The sequence below is a fragment of the Fistularia commersonii genome, chromosome 3, assembly GCF_037954325.1.
Source record: "Fistularia commersonii isolate RoL2024-O1a breed Wild chromosome 3, RoL_Fcom_v1.0, whole genome shotgun sequence".
In the NCBI taxonomy this organism is placed as follows: Eukaryota; Metazoa; Chordata; class Actinopteri; order Syngnathiformes; family Fistulariidae; genus Fistularia; species Fistularia commersonii.
Genome location: NC_141286.1, coordinates 22,331,500 through 22,346,015, shown reverse-complemented (window position 1 = coordinate 22,346,015; position 14,516 = coordinate 22,331,500). Strand labels below are relative to the sequence as shown.

The following is a 14,516-nucleotide window of genomic DNA, read 5'->3' as shown; positions in this document are numbered from 1 at the left end:
AACGATGTTTGCGCTTTTTGTTGTCGCGTCGTGCCACAATAACGTGAGCGTTTCCCGCGGCTGCTTGAGAGGTTTCAAGAGCCGAGAGGAAACAACCCGTCGCATCTCACCTTGACTTGCAGGCCGACAATTCAAACAATCGCATATTTAACCTCAGCGACTACGGCTTTTTGAGATCTTTTCAAAATAGAATAGAAAATAGAGACATTTTACCAGCGAATCCAGCCTCGAGGACGTGATGTGAGATTTCTATGTAAATGTTTTTGTTCCAGCGTGACAGGTCACCCGGCACACCGATTTAAGATTTAATGCGGATGTGACAGGGAATCCCAAAGCCCCTTTCTCCTCTGACAAACACTACTGTATGTGACACGACTAAGCATCACCACCGGCTCCATAAAAATCAACAGCTGCTTCAAAATTAAACGAAAAAAAGCTGTGTTTGCAGCTCGCGAGCGGCTGCTACCATTGCCCGACGACGAGAGCAAACCTCCGCCGTGACTTTTTTCGTTCCTCACCCGTTTTATTTTTCTACATTTCAGGGAAAAATGCTCTTCACCTGGCCTCGAGAAATGGACATTCGCTTTGTGTCCAGAAGCTTTTGCAGGTAAAACTGACTCCGATTCATTTCTTGCAGTGTATCTGTGTGTTTATTGTTTGGGGAATCATCCCCCCACCCCTCGGTGATTTCCCTCCCCAGCTCCTTTAAATACCCGCTGCCTCACACCCCCCGGCAGCTGAGCCAGCGCCATATCGGTCCGTGGGCTGAGTCACCGCCCTCACGATTTATGTGTTTACAACCAGCGGGGGCAAACGGCAATATTGTGCCACCTTTGCCGCCGTCACCCCCCCCTCCGGTTGCCGCGTCTGTCACATGGCAGTGAGCTAACACGGGTCGTGGATTTCAGCGCCGGGGGGGGGGGGGGGGTTAATGTCCGTTCCCGGTGCCGTCATCACACCAGACATAGCAGCTCGGTGCCAACACTCTGACCCAAACCAGCAGCAGCAGCAGCAGCAGCAGCTCCCCCTCTGCCATTCCAAACCCTGACGGTGTAGGATTCCCCTCCCCGCCGCTGGCCCTCCGAAATCACAATTTGAGAGTGATGCTAATTTTTGGCCCTTGTTGCTAGAGAGGGTTGGGTTTTTTATAGTGGGGTGGCAGGGTGGGGTGGGGGCTCGCCCGCAAGCCTACCCAGCAACATCAGCCCCGCGGCGCGTAATGAGTGTCCCGTTTGCCGAAGACGTATCAGCATGGCGGGGCGTCTCCTAAAATGACCCACCGGTCGCTGCCTCTCAAGATCCACCACCAAGCACAGAGGATGTCCTACATTCTGCTTTTTTTTTTTTTTTTTTTTTTTTTTTGTGGACATATTTTCCATCCACAGCTGCCAAATATAGCCACGACTTGCGTTTGAGAATGCAAAAAAAAAAAAAATGAAATGATGTCCCTTTCTCTGTTACAATGTACTCGAAGGGGTAACATGACCACTTTCTAGATGTGAAGAGTGATTTTCTCCGTGGGTGCTCACCTGCAGGATCCGTCAAAGCACCCACTTTGACGTTGATACAACCTCAGCCTGTTGATGGAAAGAAGCCCCAAGTTAACTCCCTGGTTTTTTCCTGTCCGCAGCACAACTGTCCGGTTGGAAACGTGGACCTCCAGGGAAGAACGGCTCTCCACGATGCCGGTGAGCCTCTGGTCGCTCCTCTCCCTGCTCTGCACGACAAGGCTCCCGCTTAACTGCATCTCTGAATCCCCGTTGGACGTCTCTAAGCTCCGCTGATCCGGATAATTCCAGCAGATAGTAACGTGTCGGTTCCTCTCCTGCTCCCTCACAGTCATGGCCGGCTGCACGTCCAGCGTCAAGCTCCTCTGTGACAGCGGCGCCTCGGTCAACGCCAGCGACTTTGTGAGCATTGATCACTTGTTTTCAGTTGTGATTGATTGATTGATTGATTGATTGATTGATAGAGAGATGACTTTATTAATCCCCATGGGGAAATGAAATTGTCATAGCAGCAACGTGCATAAAAAAATTGTCTGAGAAATTTGAATACAAAACCAAACAACAAGAATAATGTAAACACAACAAGTGCAATAAAATAAACTGTTAGAAAACACACAGAAGCGCAGTGGACCAGATTGGAGGATGTGCGTTGGATGATATAGCAGGTAATTAAGAAATACGATTATTTGGCACGAACATTGGGCGAAGATCGGAAACCTTCAGTCTGCCGGCGCAGGAAAGTTGTGACGTCGCCATTGGTTACGGACGGATCTGTGCAACAGCGCCAGCTGAACTGTCCTGTTAGCACGAGCTATTGCCTTAGTTTGAAATTAGCTAGTAGTTAGCGGGTAGGCTTTTGCTTTGGCGGGACCCAAGGTGGCAACGCAGTGTACTCGATGCGGCGTAAAGTTCGCCCTTCACAGACCCGACCCACGCCGTCCTCTTCTACTCCAACCTTTTTGAAAAGTTTTCATCACGCGGAAAAACCAACGAGTGCTCCTCTCGACACCAACGGTTCTCCACGCGCCGCCCCCGGTCTCAAAAATGTTGTTCACCTTCAGTTAGTTTTGAGTTACCTTTTGAGCGAGCAGATGGATTTGTTTGTTTAAAGGCTGTGCGTCCTGTCAGCCGCAGAAATCGCCATCCGGCGCGCTCAATTTGAGCGACACAAAAAGAAATCCAATAATTCATACCCGATTCACTTGAGTGAACATTGTTGAGACATGTTGTTTTCTTCATCTCTGAAAGGTCGACATTAACGGCAGATTACTATTTTTTTAATGCGCCATTCGGACTGGTTATTGTTGTTGTTGTTGTTGTGCAATGAGATGTTTGAGTGCAGCTTGAGTGATGCACAAATCTTCTCCAGGATGGTAGGACCCCTCTGGTGCTGGCGACCCAGATGTGCCATCCCCGGATCTGCCAGCTGCTCCTGGAGCGCGGGGCCGACATCACCGTCCGGGACAAACAAAACAGGTACGCTCCCACAAATGTAGAGAGTTTTCACAAATGCCCGCGAAAATCGCCGTTGTGTTTTTTTCGAACCCTCATCCTCCACACTTCCAACCCCTTCCCCAGGACGCCGCTCATTCTAGGATGCGAATATGGCTGCAAGGACGCGGTGGAGGTGCTGCTCAAGAGCGGCGCCGACCTGAAGGCTGTGGACAGTCTGGGTCATGACGCCTTTCACTACGCCCGCCTCTGCAAGAACCAAGAGCTTGTCATGATGGTCAAGAGCTACCTGGACAAGGCCAGCAGGGGTGAGAGTTGTACTTCAATGACGCTTATCCTCTATCGTTTTTCTTCTTGATTCTCCCAACTTTTTTCATGTTTTCCCTTTTTTAATTCTTTGGGTGTTATTTGAAAATTGTCCCTTAACATCTCTGATTACCTGTCAGGGTCTAAAAATACTGTGCTTGGGATATGGGAGGGGGGAAAAAAAAAAAACAACCCCATAACGCTCGCTGAGCCCGACGCTCTTCTCTCCTCAGATAAAGAGGCTGCGAAACTAGAACAATGGAAGCGACAGGTAATCACGGCACACTCAAAGATGCGGAATTCACGGTGAAAAGCATGAACATCTCCAAAAGGTCTCTTCTCTGGCTCGCTTTACATAATAGATTGGAAAGATACAGCGTTTGCGCTCCTCTTTCCTCACAAAGCCAGTTGACTGCGATCTGACTGCACGTCACTGCCATCTAGTGAGTGCTCACCAGCGCTTCACTGACTTCATGGTTGTAAAAGGAATTATTTTGTGTTTAGCAGTCAGTGGAGAGGTCAGAGGCAGCAGAGATGACCAGAAGAGATCATATCATACATGTAAGTAGCAACACACACATGTTCAAACACATGCCATGTGAATTGTCAACACGCCTCCGCCTCCGCTGCCAGTTTCGCCGCGTTCATCCCAAACATTATGACCGTTCAGTCAGGTTTTGGGGAAAATGTTCCACCGGTCGGCGTCTGCGATCTGTGTTTCAGGACCTGGAGAAGCAGAACGAGACCCTGCAGGAGAGCCTCTTGAAGTACCGCCAGGAGCAGAAGGTGCTGCTGGACAAGGTCAACGTGCTGCAGCAGCAGCTCACGCAGGTGAAAAAAAAAACAAAAAACACCTGGTGTTACTTTCCAGAGGAGGCAGAGCAGTCTTGCTGCAGAGCGGTGAACTTCATAAATCATAAATAATTGGCAGCCGGGGGGGGGAAATCAGGTTTCAGAGCCCAAACAAAGGATTTCGGTGGATGAAAACATTGTCAATTAGTAATCCTTTCTCTAAATTATTACCGCTGGTTTTTGTTTTTTTTTGCAGGAGAAGATGGCAGCTGAGGACTCCCAGAAAGAGGTAATGAAATAAAAGGAGGTCTCCAGGCCATTATGGATGCGTCTTTTCTTTTCAGTTCGGTTTTAAAAACCAGTTCAGCGTCTCAATAGGATATTAAAAGAGGCCACACAAATTCTTCCAGGGAGATTCATACAAATACCTGGAAATACCTTTTTTTAATCAAATAACAACTCTTGGGTTCCGTTTGGATCACAGGATTGATTTCTCAGCATTTGATGAAAATGTCTAGGGGCAAAATAGTCATGAATGAAATTACGAATCTGTTAAACTGTGGACAAAAACACATTGATCGGTGTGATGCGGCAGCCATACGAATCACCCGACGGCCCACGGGGTTGTATTTCGTCTCCATTTAATTTTTTTTTTCCCCTTCCTCTCTCTCTGTTCCCCAAACCAGAAGGATCAATTGAAGGTGCTGCTGAACGCCAGAGAACGAGAGGACGGGGCCAGAGGTCCGGAGACCGTCAAGGTCCAGCTGAGGAGCACCATGGTGCGTGCCTGACAAGCACAGACACACAAAAAAAAAGGAATCCGATGTTACGGGATAGGAGAGGCTGCCAAGTAATAAAAAAAAATGAAATGAAATCCAGAAATACGCTGACTTACAAGTTTAATTTGTTTGTGACCGAGCTCATGACTCATCCAAAAATTACATTTTCCCATTGAAATGAATGGGAGCCCTAGTAATCCGTCACAGACCCCTGTTTTCGAGACTGCTTTTTAAAATAGGAAAGAAGCGACTTCATAAATACCAAAAAATGTATATATGTGTACGGCACAAGGCCATCGCAGAGTGGTGGAACGCTGCTGCGCTGGAGGCGAGGGAACTGAAACTGGAGAAGAATGTACTTTATAAAAAATGTATACAAAAAGGATAATACATTATCACAGAAAATTTTCAAGAAATCAACCGGTTTTATTAAGTGAAACCTTGAAGACGGGCCGAAGGTACCGCCGGCGGCAAGGAGGAAGTTGGAAGTGTTTTTATTTGGCGTTCTATCATTTATCCGCTACGCACTTCATGCTACAATGTATTGCTAAATGTAACTTGCACACTTTGCTACACTTTATCGCTGAACTAGCATTCATATAGCATGTCGCTAAAATTAGCGACGGAGTGAATGCCGCTCCTCTTTTCAAAACCATCAAACCGTCCCCGATTGGCTGATTGACGCCAAATTCCCGTTAATGTCTGGATCACGTCTAGGATCGCCAAGCAAAAGAAAAAATATCGACTGAGCGACGGCGGGTACGTCGGACTCCGCCGTATTATCCTCTTTCTAACCCGTTGTTCTCCTTGCTACCTGCAGGGGGACTACAGCGGCCAGTCCGTCATCAAAGGTTTGCTTCCTTTCTACGTTTCATCAGACAAAAAAAAAAAAAAAATCTCAGAAAAAAAAAGCGCTGAATATATTTATGGAAGACTTGAAAAGAGTGATTGCTCTCTGCGATTCCGTTTGACAGGAAAAGAGAGCGTCTTGGTGAAACAGGCTCGCAGCCTGGATTCCGACACGGTGAGCTTTGGTGTTGCGGATTCAGAAGTTTTAATGGTCGTGCGGAAAAAAGTTTCCCGACCGGTTCGTTTGTCTCCCCGTTCCCCCGGCAGATGCTCCACAGTCCGGCCTCGTCGCGTTCGATGTCCAGATCCTCGGAGAGGAGCTCCCCGGCCGCGGGCTGGGACCTCGCCGGAGAGCTGGACGCGCTCCGGCGGGAGCTGGAGGCGGTCAAGTGGAGGCACCAGGCCGCCGAGGAGGAGACGGCGCGGCTCCAGTCGGCCCTCGGCCGCAAGAACCGGGAGTGTCAGGAGCTGATCCAGAGCCGGGACGTCATCCAGAAGCAGGCCGACCAGCAGGTGCAGGATCTGGAGGAGGCCCTCGGGGACGTCCAGAAGAGGATGCTGGACTCGGAGTGCAAGGTCAAACAGCTGCAGGCCCACGTGGTGGCGGTGAAGGAGCACCTGGGAGGCCAGGCCACGGAGGAGCTGCGCGCTCAGCTCCAGGACGTCAAGGCCAAGTACGAGGGCGCCTCGGCCGAGGTGGGGCGCGTTCGCAACCGCCTGAAGCAGAGCGAGAAAGCCCTGGAGGAGTACAAGAGCAGCGAGAGTCAGCTGGCGGCCGAGGCCGAAAGGCTCGGCGAGGAGCTCGGAGCCCTGAGCGCGGAAAGAGACGAGCTGGCCGAGACCCTCCTGGAAATGGAGAGCCGGCTGAAGGGGGCGCAGACCAAACCGGGGAACACCGTGCCGGCGGAGAAGTTCGACAACATGAAGAACCTGCTGACCAACGCCGTCGACGAGAAAGAACGGCAGCTGGCGGAGCTGAGGGAGGACTACGACCGCGTGCTGGAGGAGGTGGCAGAGCTCCACCGGAGGTTAGATACCCCCGCCAAACCGGGGGCGGCGGAGGAACAGCAGAGGATTCAGGCGGCTCTTGAGGAGCAGAACGCCACGCTGAAACGGAAGCTCGTGGACGTGACCGCCAGAAGCCAGGCGCTGATTCAGGAGGTGGAGGAGAGCGAGGAGGAGAGAGACGTGCTGCGGGAGCAGCTGGAGGAGCTCAACGGCAGGCTAGAGGCGGACTTCGTAGCCGTCAAGGACCACGAGGAGGCCCGGATGAACATGATAACGGCCATGGAGGAGCTGGAGGACAAGCTGGTGGAGGCCAGCGAGCGCTACGGGAAGGCGGAGGCCCAGGTCCAGCAGCTCCGCGCCGAAAGGGCGAGTCTGCAGGAGAACGTGAACAACCTCCAGGGCGCCAAGGAAAGACAGCAGAAAGAAATGGAAGCTTTGAAGAACCAGAACGCCGGCCTGCTGGAGAAGCTCGAGCAGGTACAGAAGCGATGCGAAGACCGAGACGAGGAGTGCGTGCAGCTGACGGCGCAGAGCCAGACTCTCAAGCGGAGCCTGGACGGCGAGCACGTCCCCAGGCGGCGGCACGAGCAGGTGACCCTGGAGCTGACCTCCGCCCTGGAGAGCGCCAGGGCCGAGGTGTCGAGGTTGGAGGCCGAGGACAAGGAAGGTCGGGAAGCGCTGAGGAAGGTGAAGGAAGGAAACGACAAGTTGAAAGAGGAGTTGGAGAAGGTTCTGTCGGAGATGAGGAATGACCACGTAAGTGTAAAGGAGCACGAGGCCGTCACCGAGAGGTTGAACGCCGCCGCGCTCGAGGCGGAGAACCGAGCCGGCGGACTCTCGGAGATGCTGGCCTCTTCTCGGGAGGAAACGGAGAAGCTCACCCGGGAGCTGGAAGCCCAGAGGAACGAACTGGACACCATACAGGAGGCCATCCGGTCCAAGTTCATGCCGCTGACGGCGGTCGAGGAGAAAGAAGTCTCCTACAGTTCCCGGGTGGAGGAGTTGAAGGTCAAGCTGCTGGAGATGGAGGAGAAGTACAACGAGGAGAAGTCCGCCGGAGAGTCGGGCAGGCAGGAGAGGGAGAACCTGAAAGTCGAGATGGAACGCGCCCAGCAGAAGCTCCGCTCGGCCCTGGTCGCCGGCGAGAAGCAGCAGGAGTCGGAGGAGGAGCTCAAGGGCCGTTTGGAAGCGGTGACCCGGAAGTTGGCCGGTCTGGAGAAGGAGCACGAGGAGGCGAGCCTCCGGAGCGCGCGGCTTCAGGACCAGAACGGCCTTTACGGCACTCAGATCCAGAGCCTCCAGGACCGTCTGAAGTCGGAGCTGACCAGGATCGCCACTTACGACACCGAGCTGAAAGCCCTCCACGACGCCATGCGGCAGGCGCAGGCCGACTGCAAGAGGAGCCGCGAGGCCCACCAGGAGGAGGCCCAGAAGGTCTGCGCCCTGCAGAGAGAACTTCAGGAGCACCGCGGGGAGCAGGCCTCTCTGCTGCAGCGGCACCTCGAGGCCAAGGAGGCCCTGGAGGCCAAAGTGGCCGAGCTTCAGGTGGCGCTCCGCGACGAGGAGGAGAACAGCGGCCAGAGGGCCGAGGACGTGTCCGCCCTCCAGTCGGAGCTCCTCCAGGCCACCCAGGCTCTGGAGGAGCTCCGCCGCAAGGAGGGCCAGATGAACCAGCTGAAGAAAGAGAAGAAGCGGCTGGAGGAGGAGGCCGCCGACTTGAGCGAAAAGCTGCTGAGCGCCACGGAGGAAGGCCTGGCGGCCCGCCGGGAGGCCGCCGACGCCAAGGAGGGCGAGAGCAAGGCCAGGGCGGAGATGGAGGCCGTGCAGGAGAAGGGACGCGCCATCGAAAGGGAGGTCATGGAGCTGAAGGAGCGCTACGACGAGTCGCTCAGCACCATCTGTGACCTCCAGAGGAGGATACAGACGTCGGCCCAGCTGACGGAGGCCAAAGACAAGAAGGTACCGCTTCGCTCTTTGTGTCGCCCGCGCCGTCCGACGCGCCGGCGACCATCCGAAAGCACGTCCTAAAGAATCTTCGGTGTGTGTTTGTCAGATCACAGAGCTGCTGACGGACGTGGAGCGACTAAAGCAGGCGCTGAACGGCCTGTCCCAGCTGGCGTACACCAGCAACGCTCCCAACAAGCGGCAGACGCAGCACATCGACTCCCTCCAAGCTCAGATCAAGAGCCTCCAGCAGCAGCTGGCTGTGAGTCAGGCCGCCTGTCAGCGCTCGCATGCAGAATTTTACAAAATGAATGCGGGAAACTTTATGGCTAATATAAAACAGGCTAATGAGGAAGCGGTCCTGAACGTGCACCCAACAACCTTTTTTTTTTTTTTTTTTTTTTTTTTTTGTCTCTGTTCCGTCAAGGACGCTGAGAGGCAGCACAGGGAGGTGGTTTCAATTTATCGGACTCACCTTCTCAGCGCCGCGCAGGTACGTCCTTCCTCCTTCCCGGAAATTTGACGTTTGGCCGACTCATCTTCCCTCCCCCCGTTGGTACGTTCTCCGTCGTTAGAGATCGTTTCCCGGGGAGGAAAAACATCCGAATTCACGACCGCCAAATGATAAAAGGCCATTCAGACGGTTTTGCAATTTTCCAAAGAATAATTTCTGCGATTTCTCGTGAAAACATTTGGCGCCGCGAAGGAAACCTGCTCCTGAGAGGAAATAATTTCCCATCCAAGCAAAGAAAACACGCACAAACGAATCCGTTATTTCTAGTCAGCGTCGAGGGCTCGGGGTTACGGGTAGTAGTCGTGTTCTCGCACGCGTCCGGAGTCGAAACGACCCGGAGGGATTAACCGGAGTGTTTCTGTCGCAGGGACACATGGACGAGGACGTCCAAGCCGCTTTGCTGCAGATCATCCGCATGAGACAAGAGTTTGTGTGCTGAAGCGTCTTCCAGCTGAGATCTACTGCCCACTCAAACTCACTGTCCCCCCCCCAGCCACTCCCTGTGTGTGTGTGTGTGTGTGTGTGTGGCCAAATGTCTAAACCTGTGTGTGGGCTTGGGATGTTTCGAACCTCCTGGAAATTAAAAGTAAGCCAGAATTAAACTAAATAAGGAAATAATTTGGACTCAAGAAAAAAAAAAAAAATCAGCCGCCCTCCAGCGGGTTATTTGTTCTTTTCTCGAGTGTGTGAAGTGAATCTCTGAATTTGTAAAGATATAATGTGACTGATCGCATTAAGTAATGTCGGAAAAAAAAATCTGAAACTAGAGCGCCCCCAGTTTTTAAATTCTCTCCCCGAAAACTTCAGGCTCTTAACATTCCCACCTGGCAGTCAGCGCTCATGGTCGGACTCTCTCACGCCAACCATATGTATGTGTGTGTGTGTGTGTGTGTGTGTGTGTGTGTGTGTGTGTGTGTGTGTGTGTGTGTGTGTGTGTGTGTGTGTGTGTGTGTGTGTGTGTGAGAAATTGCTGCAGCCCGGTGGGGGAAAAAAAAAGAGTAATCAGTAATTGCAGCATCTGCTGAGGTTTCGTTCGCAAAATGGTGCAAAGATCGCTTAAAAATCTGGAGTTCATATTCACCCTGGCCAGAAGGGGGCGCTGTTTCCCTTTCGCTTTTTCAGTTCACACACCATCCGGGGCCCGAACTGCGAGCGCACATGCTCTGCAGCGTCGCCCTCGGATACCAAAGACGCCGCCCGGATCTAAAAAGGCTATCCGCCGTTCTGGCAGACGGCGAAAGCGAGGGGCTTTTAAATCCGGGTTGGTTTGTGTGTGTGTGTGTGTGTGTGTGTGTGTGTGTGTGTGCACGTGAGGAGAGGTGTCCTGTTGTCCCACAGTTTGCAGTGGGTGGTCGTCCGTCGTCGATACCTGATTGTCCTCTAGTGGTGAGACTTGGCAGGCCAAGTTGCTAGGAAACATAAATATGTGTGTGTCTGTGTGTGTGTGTGTGTGTGTGTGTGTGTGTGTGACCGACCCAGGGGTAGGCAGCTGCTGTTTTGGAAGCGCTTTTCTTTATCTTTAAACTCCAATATAAGCACACTTGTTTACAATTATCACCGATATTCTGCAGCCTGCTGGTAGAGCGAGAGAGGAAAAAAAAAAAAAAAACATGACGGTGAGCTTTAAAAGTCTTTTCTAAAAAATCCATCGATTTTAAGCTGGAATTTTAATTTTTTGTTATCGTTTTTAACTTCAGAATAGCGAACGCTCCCAAAACAAGGGCTGGGTACCCCTGAGCCTCTTTGAGGTGTGGTGTGGTGCCGTCGCGATCGTCGAGCGAGTCTCTCGTGCCTTTCCACTCTTTTTTTTTTTTTTTTCTTTTCTTTTCATAGCTTTGTACTATTTGATTACTGTACCTAGTGTGACAGTTTCTCATATTCAGCAGGTCTGGAAGTAGAGCGGCACAGAAGCACGCGTTCAGGGTAACCGTTAGTGCCTCGTGCCATTTGATGAGTAGAGCGGGTCCCTCCGATCGAACAGTAGGTTTTTTTTTCCGAGCACTAAACTAACACACCTCTCGCTTTTCTGTTTTTATACTTTGGCCAAATACTCTGTTTACAGCAGATAGTTTTTTTTAGAGGGGGAAAAAAAAAAAGAAAAGAAATGCCTCCTGCGTTGTTTTTAATGCAGTCATTTTGGGATTCACCAAGATCTCGTCTTTTTTTTTTTTTTTTTTTTTTTTTATACACATCTTTCTTTTATCGTCCCCGCCGTCAATTTACACAACGAATCTAGATTCGCTTCCGGAAAATTCACTGATCCGTTGACATCGGTTGACCCTCTGGCATAATATTTGTGTTTGTGAATCAGTATAACAAAGATCAATAAAAAGTGCCTAACATAGAAAACAACACTTCCTGTTGGGTGAATGTTTTTTGTTGTTTTTTTTTTGGTGTCTGACACCTGACGACAAGTCACACTGAACACAAAAATCAAATTCTGACATGTCACATTAAACTTTTTTTTATTTTTAAATGAATACATTTTATTTCGTTCTATTTCGAAAATATAAAAATGATGTAAAATATTTTAATTTGAACAAATACCTTTCATTTATTTTTTTAAGTCAATTTTTATTTTGTTTTTCTCATTTCTCGAGAAAAAGATTTTATTTTAATGAATACAGTCAATAATAACTCTTAATATTTAAAAAATATATATATACATATAAATGAACACTCTATTCTATTCATGTATTTTCTTTCAATTTTTAATAAATCAATACATTTTAATAAGCATTAAGTTGTGTTAGCATTCAAAGGCTAGTTAGCATGCTACGTGTTTGGCGCCGCAGTTGGTCTCCACCCAGGAAATAGACTCCTCCCGGCGCTAACGGCTGAAGCCACAGAGATTAGCGAACCCCGTGGATACGAGTTTCCGGGCCGGGGGCCCGGGGGACCCCCGGGGCCCACAGTAGCCCTGGAAAGGCCACTCTCCTGGAACTTGCGAGCTGACCCCGGCGGGGTCATGTGGTTTCACTTTAAGTCCAATCAACCGCGAGTGGCTCTTTGGCGCTCGCCGCTCCCTTTTATCTTTGAGCCAGTGCCTCGGTTGATTTTTGTCAGCTGCTCCCCGTCACCCGCAACCCGCCCCACCTACCCCCTCTCACCCTCGCTAGATTTATTTTTCATTAAAAAGTCCTCTTAAAGGGGATGTTCCCCCTCCGTCAGGGGGTCACGGCGACCTCAGACATGCTGACGGAGCCTTCCGCCTCAGAAAGTAGAGCGCGGTCCATTTTCGCCTTTTTGAAAATAGACCGTTTACTTCCGGCGGCGATTGTGAGAGCCCCAAGTTCGTCCTAATCCTCCCCTGCACACACACACACACACACACACACACACACACACAAAAATTGATGCAAGGTTTGTTCTGGGTTTGATTTCTGCAAGCAGAGCTGGCCGGTTTAAAGTGGCACCCCTTCTCCTCCTCCTCCTCTTCCTTGGTTTTATGATACTCTTCTTGCGGTCTGCACTGAATAAGCTGTTCTCAGCAATTATGGCAAATACAATTCAATCTGCTGCTCGATCCCTCTTTAATCTCATTTCCAGGGTTCTAATCAGTCCCATATATCCACTTGCGGCCATTTGGTTAACCGTGGTAACCCCCGCCCCCACCCGGCCGCGAAAGGATCCCCATCTTTAAGGCATTCGTCATCCCAGGGAGGATGAGAGGCCGTTATTTGTGTTGGCGGCGAGCCCGGCCGCCCGCCGCATGCCTGCTGCGGTCACACGGCCGAGGAAGTGGGGCGGGCGCTTTAAAAACACACATCAGATACACGCCCACGTTTGGCTCCCGAGGAGGGGGGCCGGCGGCGCCGCCTCCCGAGGTGTGAACAGAAGATCGTGTTCTTCGGCCCTTCGCCTTTCTCTTAACGTTTCTTCTAAAATACATCCAAAATGAACCGTTCCTTTGTTTCATCCAAACATTCCTTCTTTCATTTGTGACTCAATCCTGCGTTCAGGGTTGCCGGGGTTCAACCCGGACAGATCGCCGGGCGATCGCAGGGCCGCAAATAAAGACATAAAACCATTCACCCTCTCATTCACACCTTAAATAGACATACAACTATTCACTTGTTCACAAGTCATATGGAAACATACAACTATCACTCATTCACATAGATAACGGTAACTTACTTTTCACTTTTCCACTAAATATGGATCCATACGACTATTCACTCATTCATGCATCCTGTAGAGACAGGATGGACATACGATGAGACATAGTTGACAGTTATATGGAAGTTATATGGAAACGTACAACTATTCACTCGTTCACAAAAAAATAGGGAGACGTACAACTGTTCACTTGTTTGCTAAATATGAAGCCATACAGCTATTCGCTCTTTCACAAGTCATCGAGACGCAACCATTCACTTGTTCATAAGTCAGAGATATACAACTATTCACCCTCCCATTCACACATCCTGTAGAGATATACAACTATTCACTAGTTCACAAGAAATATGGAGACAGGCAACCATTCAAACATCCTGTAGACATGCAACCTTCACCCTCTCGTTCACACGTATAGGTGATTCGGGGTCTCATGAACCTCCGGGAGGAACCCGGAGAGCCTGAAGGAACTCCATGCAGAGATGGAGAGAACATGGAGATCATGAAGAGCCCACAAAAAGGTCCCTGTCGGAATTTTTTTTTTTTTTTTTTGCAGAACATGTACAACCATAAACAAGACAAAAAGTGACCAAAGAATCTGATGGTGGGGTTTTAGAAAAAAAAAAAAAAGTTGAGTAATAACACGTGAGTAAGAAGACACAGGGATCTGATGGAAGATCCTTGCGGGACGCCGCGAGGCTGTAACCGACACGACGTTTCTGGCCGCGGATGTAATTCTAGGATTGAATCTCCACAAGCCAATAGAGCCAAAAAAAAAGAAAAAAAAAAAGGCTTTTCATTGTGCGCCCCCCTTCCCTGCCCTGCCCAGCGGGGGGGAAACAACCCCCAACCCCTCAAAAAAAAAAAAAAAAAAAAAAAAATTGAACAAACAAAAAACCTTGTTCTAATGGGAAACACTTTTTGTTTTGTTTAAAAAAAAAAAAACAACAACAAAAAACGATTGATCCATTTTTCTTGAGGCGGTGTGACGTGAACTCCCAACTTTCATCCGTCATCCCTCCTTCTTCCTGGTTGCCGTCCTCACTCCCTCGGCCCCCATCGGCCCCTTACTCGTCCAGCGGCTCGCTAGCTTGCGAGGCTCCACCAGAGGGGTCCTCCACACACACACACACACACACACACACACACACACACACATAAACACCACTCTTTTTTTTTTTTTTGTTTGTTTTTTTTTGTTTTCTCCCCCTCTTTCCCTTCATTAGTCCCCCGGGGGAGCGGACGGCC

At 50.3% G+C, this 14,516-nt stretch overlaps 1 protein-coding gene across 5 annotated transcripts in view; it reads left to right on the top strand.

Moving 5' to 3' along the window:
• The window catches only part of uacab (uveal autoantigen with coiled-coil domains and ankyrin repeats b), a 34,367-nt gene extending 23,110 nt beyond the window's left edge, over positions 1-11,257 (top strand). For 2 of the 5 annotated variants that reach the window (XM_086144181.1, XM_086144179.1), the window contains exons 4-18: positions 543-607; positions 1,631-1,688; positions 1,840-1,910; positions 2,878-2,984; positions 3,087-3,268; positions 3,500-3,537; positions 3,771-3,827; positions 3,990-4,097; positions 4,315-4,347; positions 4,745-4,837; positions 5,658-5,861; positions 5,954-8,653; positions 8,748-8,900; positions 9,066-9,131; positions 9,520-11,257. In XM_086144181.1, the coding sequence (XP_086000307.1) occupies positions 543-607; positions 1,631-1,688; positions 1,840-1,910; positions 2,878-2,984; positions 3,087-3,268; positions 3,500-3,537; positions 3,771-3,827; positions 3,990-4,097; positions 4,315-4,347; positions 4,745-4,837; positions 5,658-5,861; positions 5,954-8,653; positions 8,748-8,900; positions 9,066-9,131; positions 9,520-9,591 (4,007 nt within the window). In that variant the 3' untranslated portion in view covers positions 9,592-11,257. The remainder of the gene's footprint in view (positions 1-542; positions 608-1,630; positions 1,689-1,839; positions 1,911-2,877; positions 2,985-3,086; positions 3,269-3,499; positions 3,538-3,770; positions 3,828-3,989; positions 4,098-4,314; positions 4,348-4,744; positions 4,838-5,657; positions 5,862-5,953; positions 8,654-8,747; positions 8,901-9,065; positions 9,132-9,519) is intronic. The other 3 variants (XM_086144184.1, XM_086144182.1, XM_086144180.1) reach the window with 3 other exon arrangements.
• Positions 11,258-14,516: the final 3,259 nt, after the last annotated feature.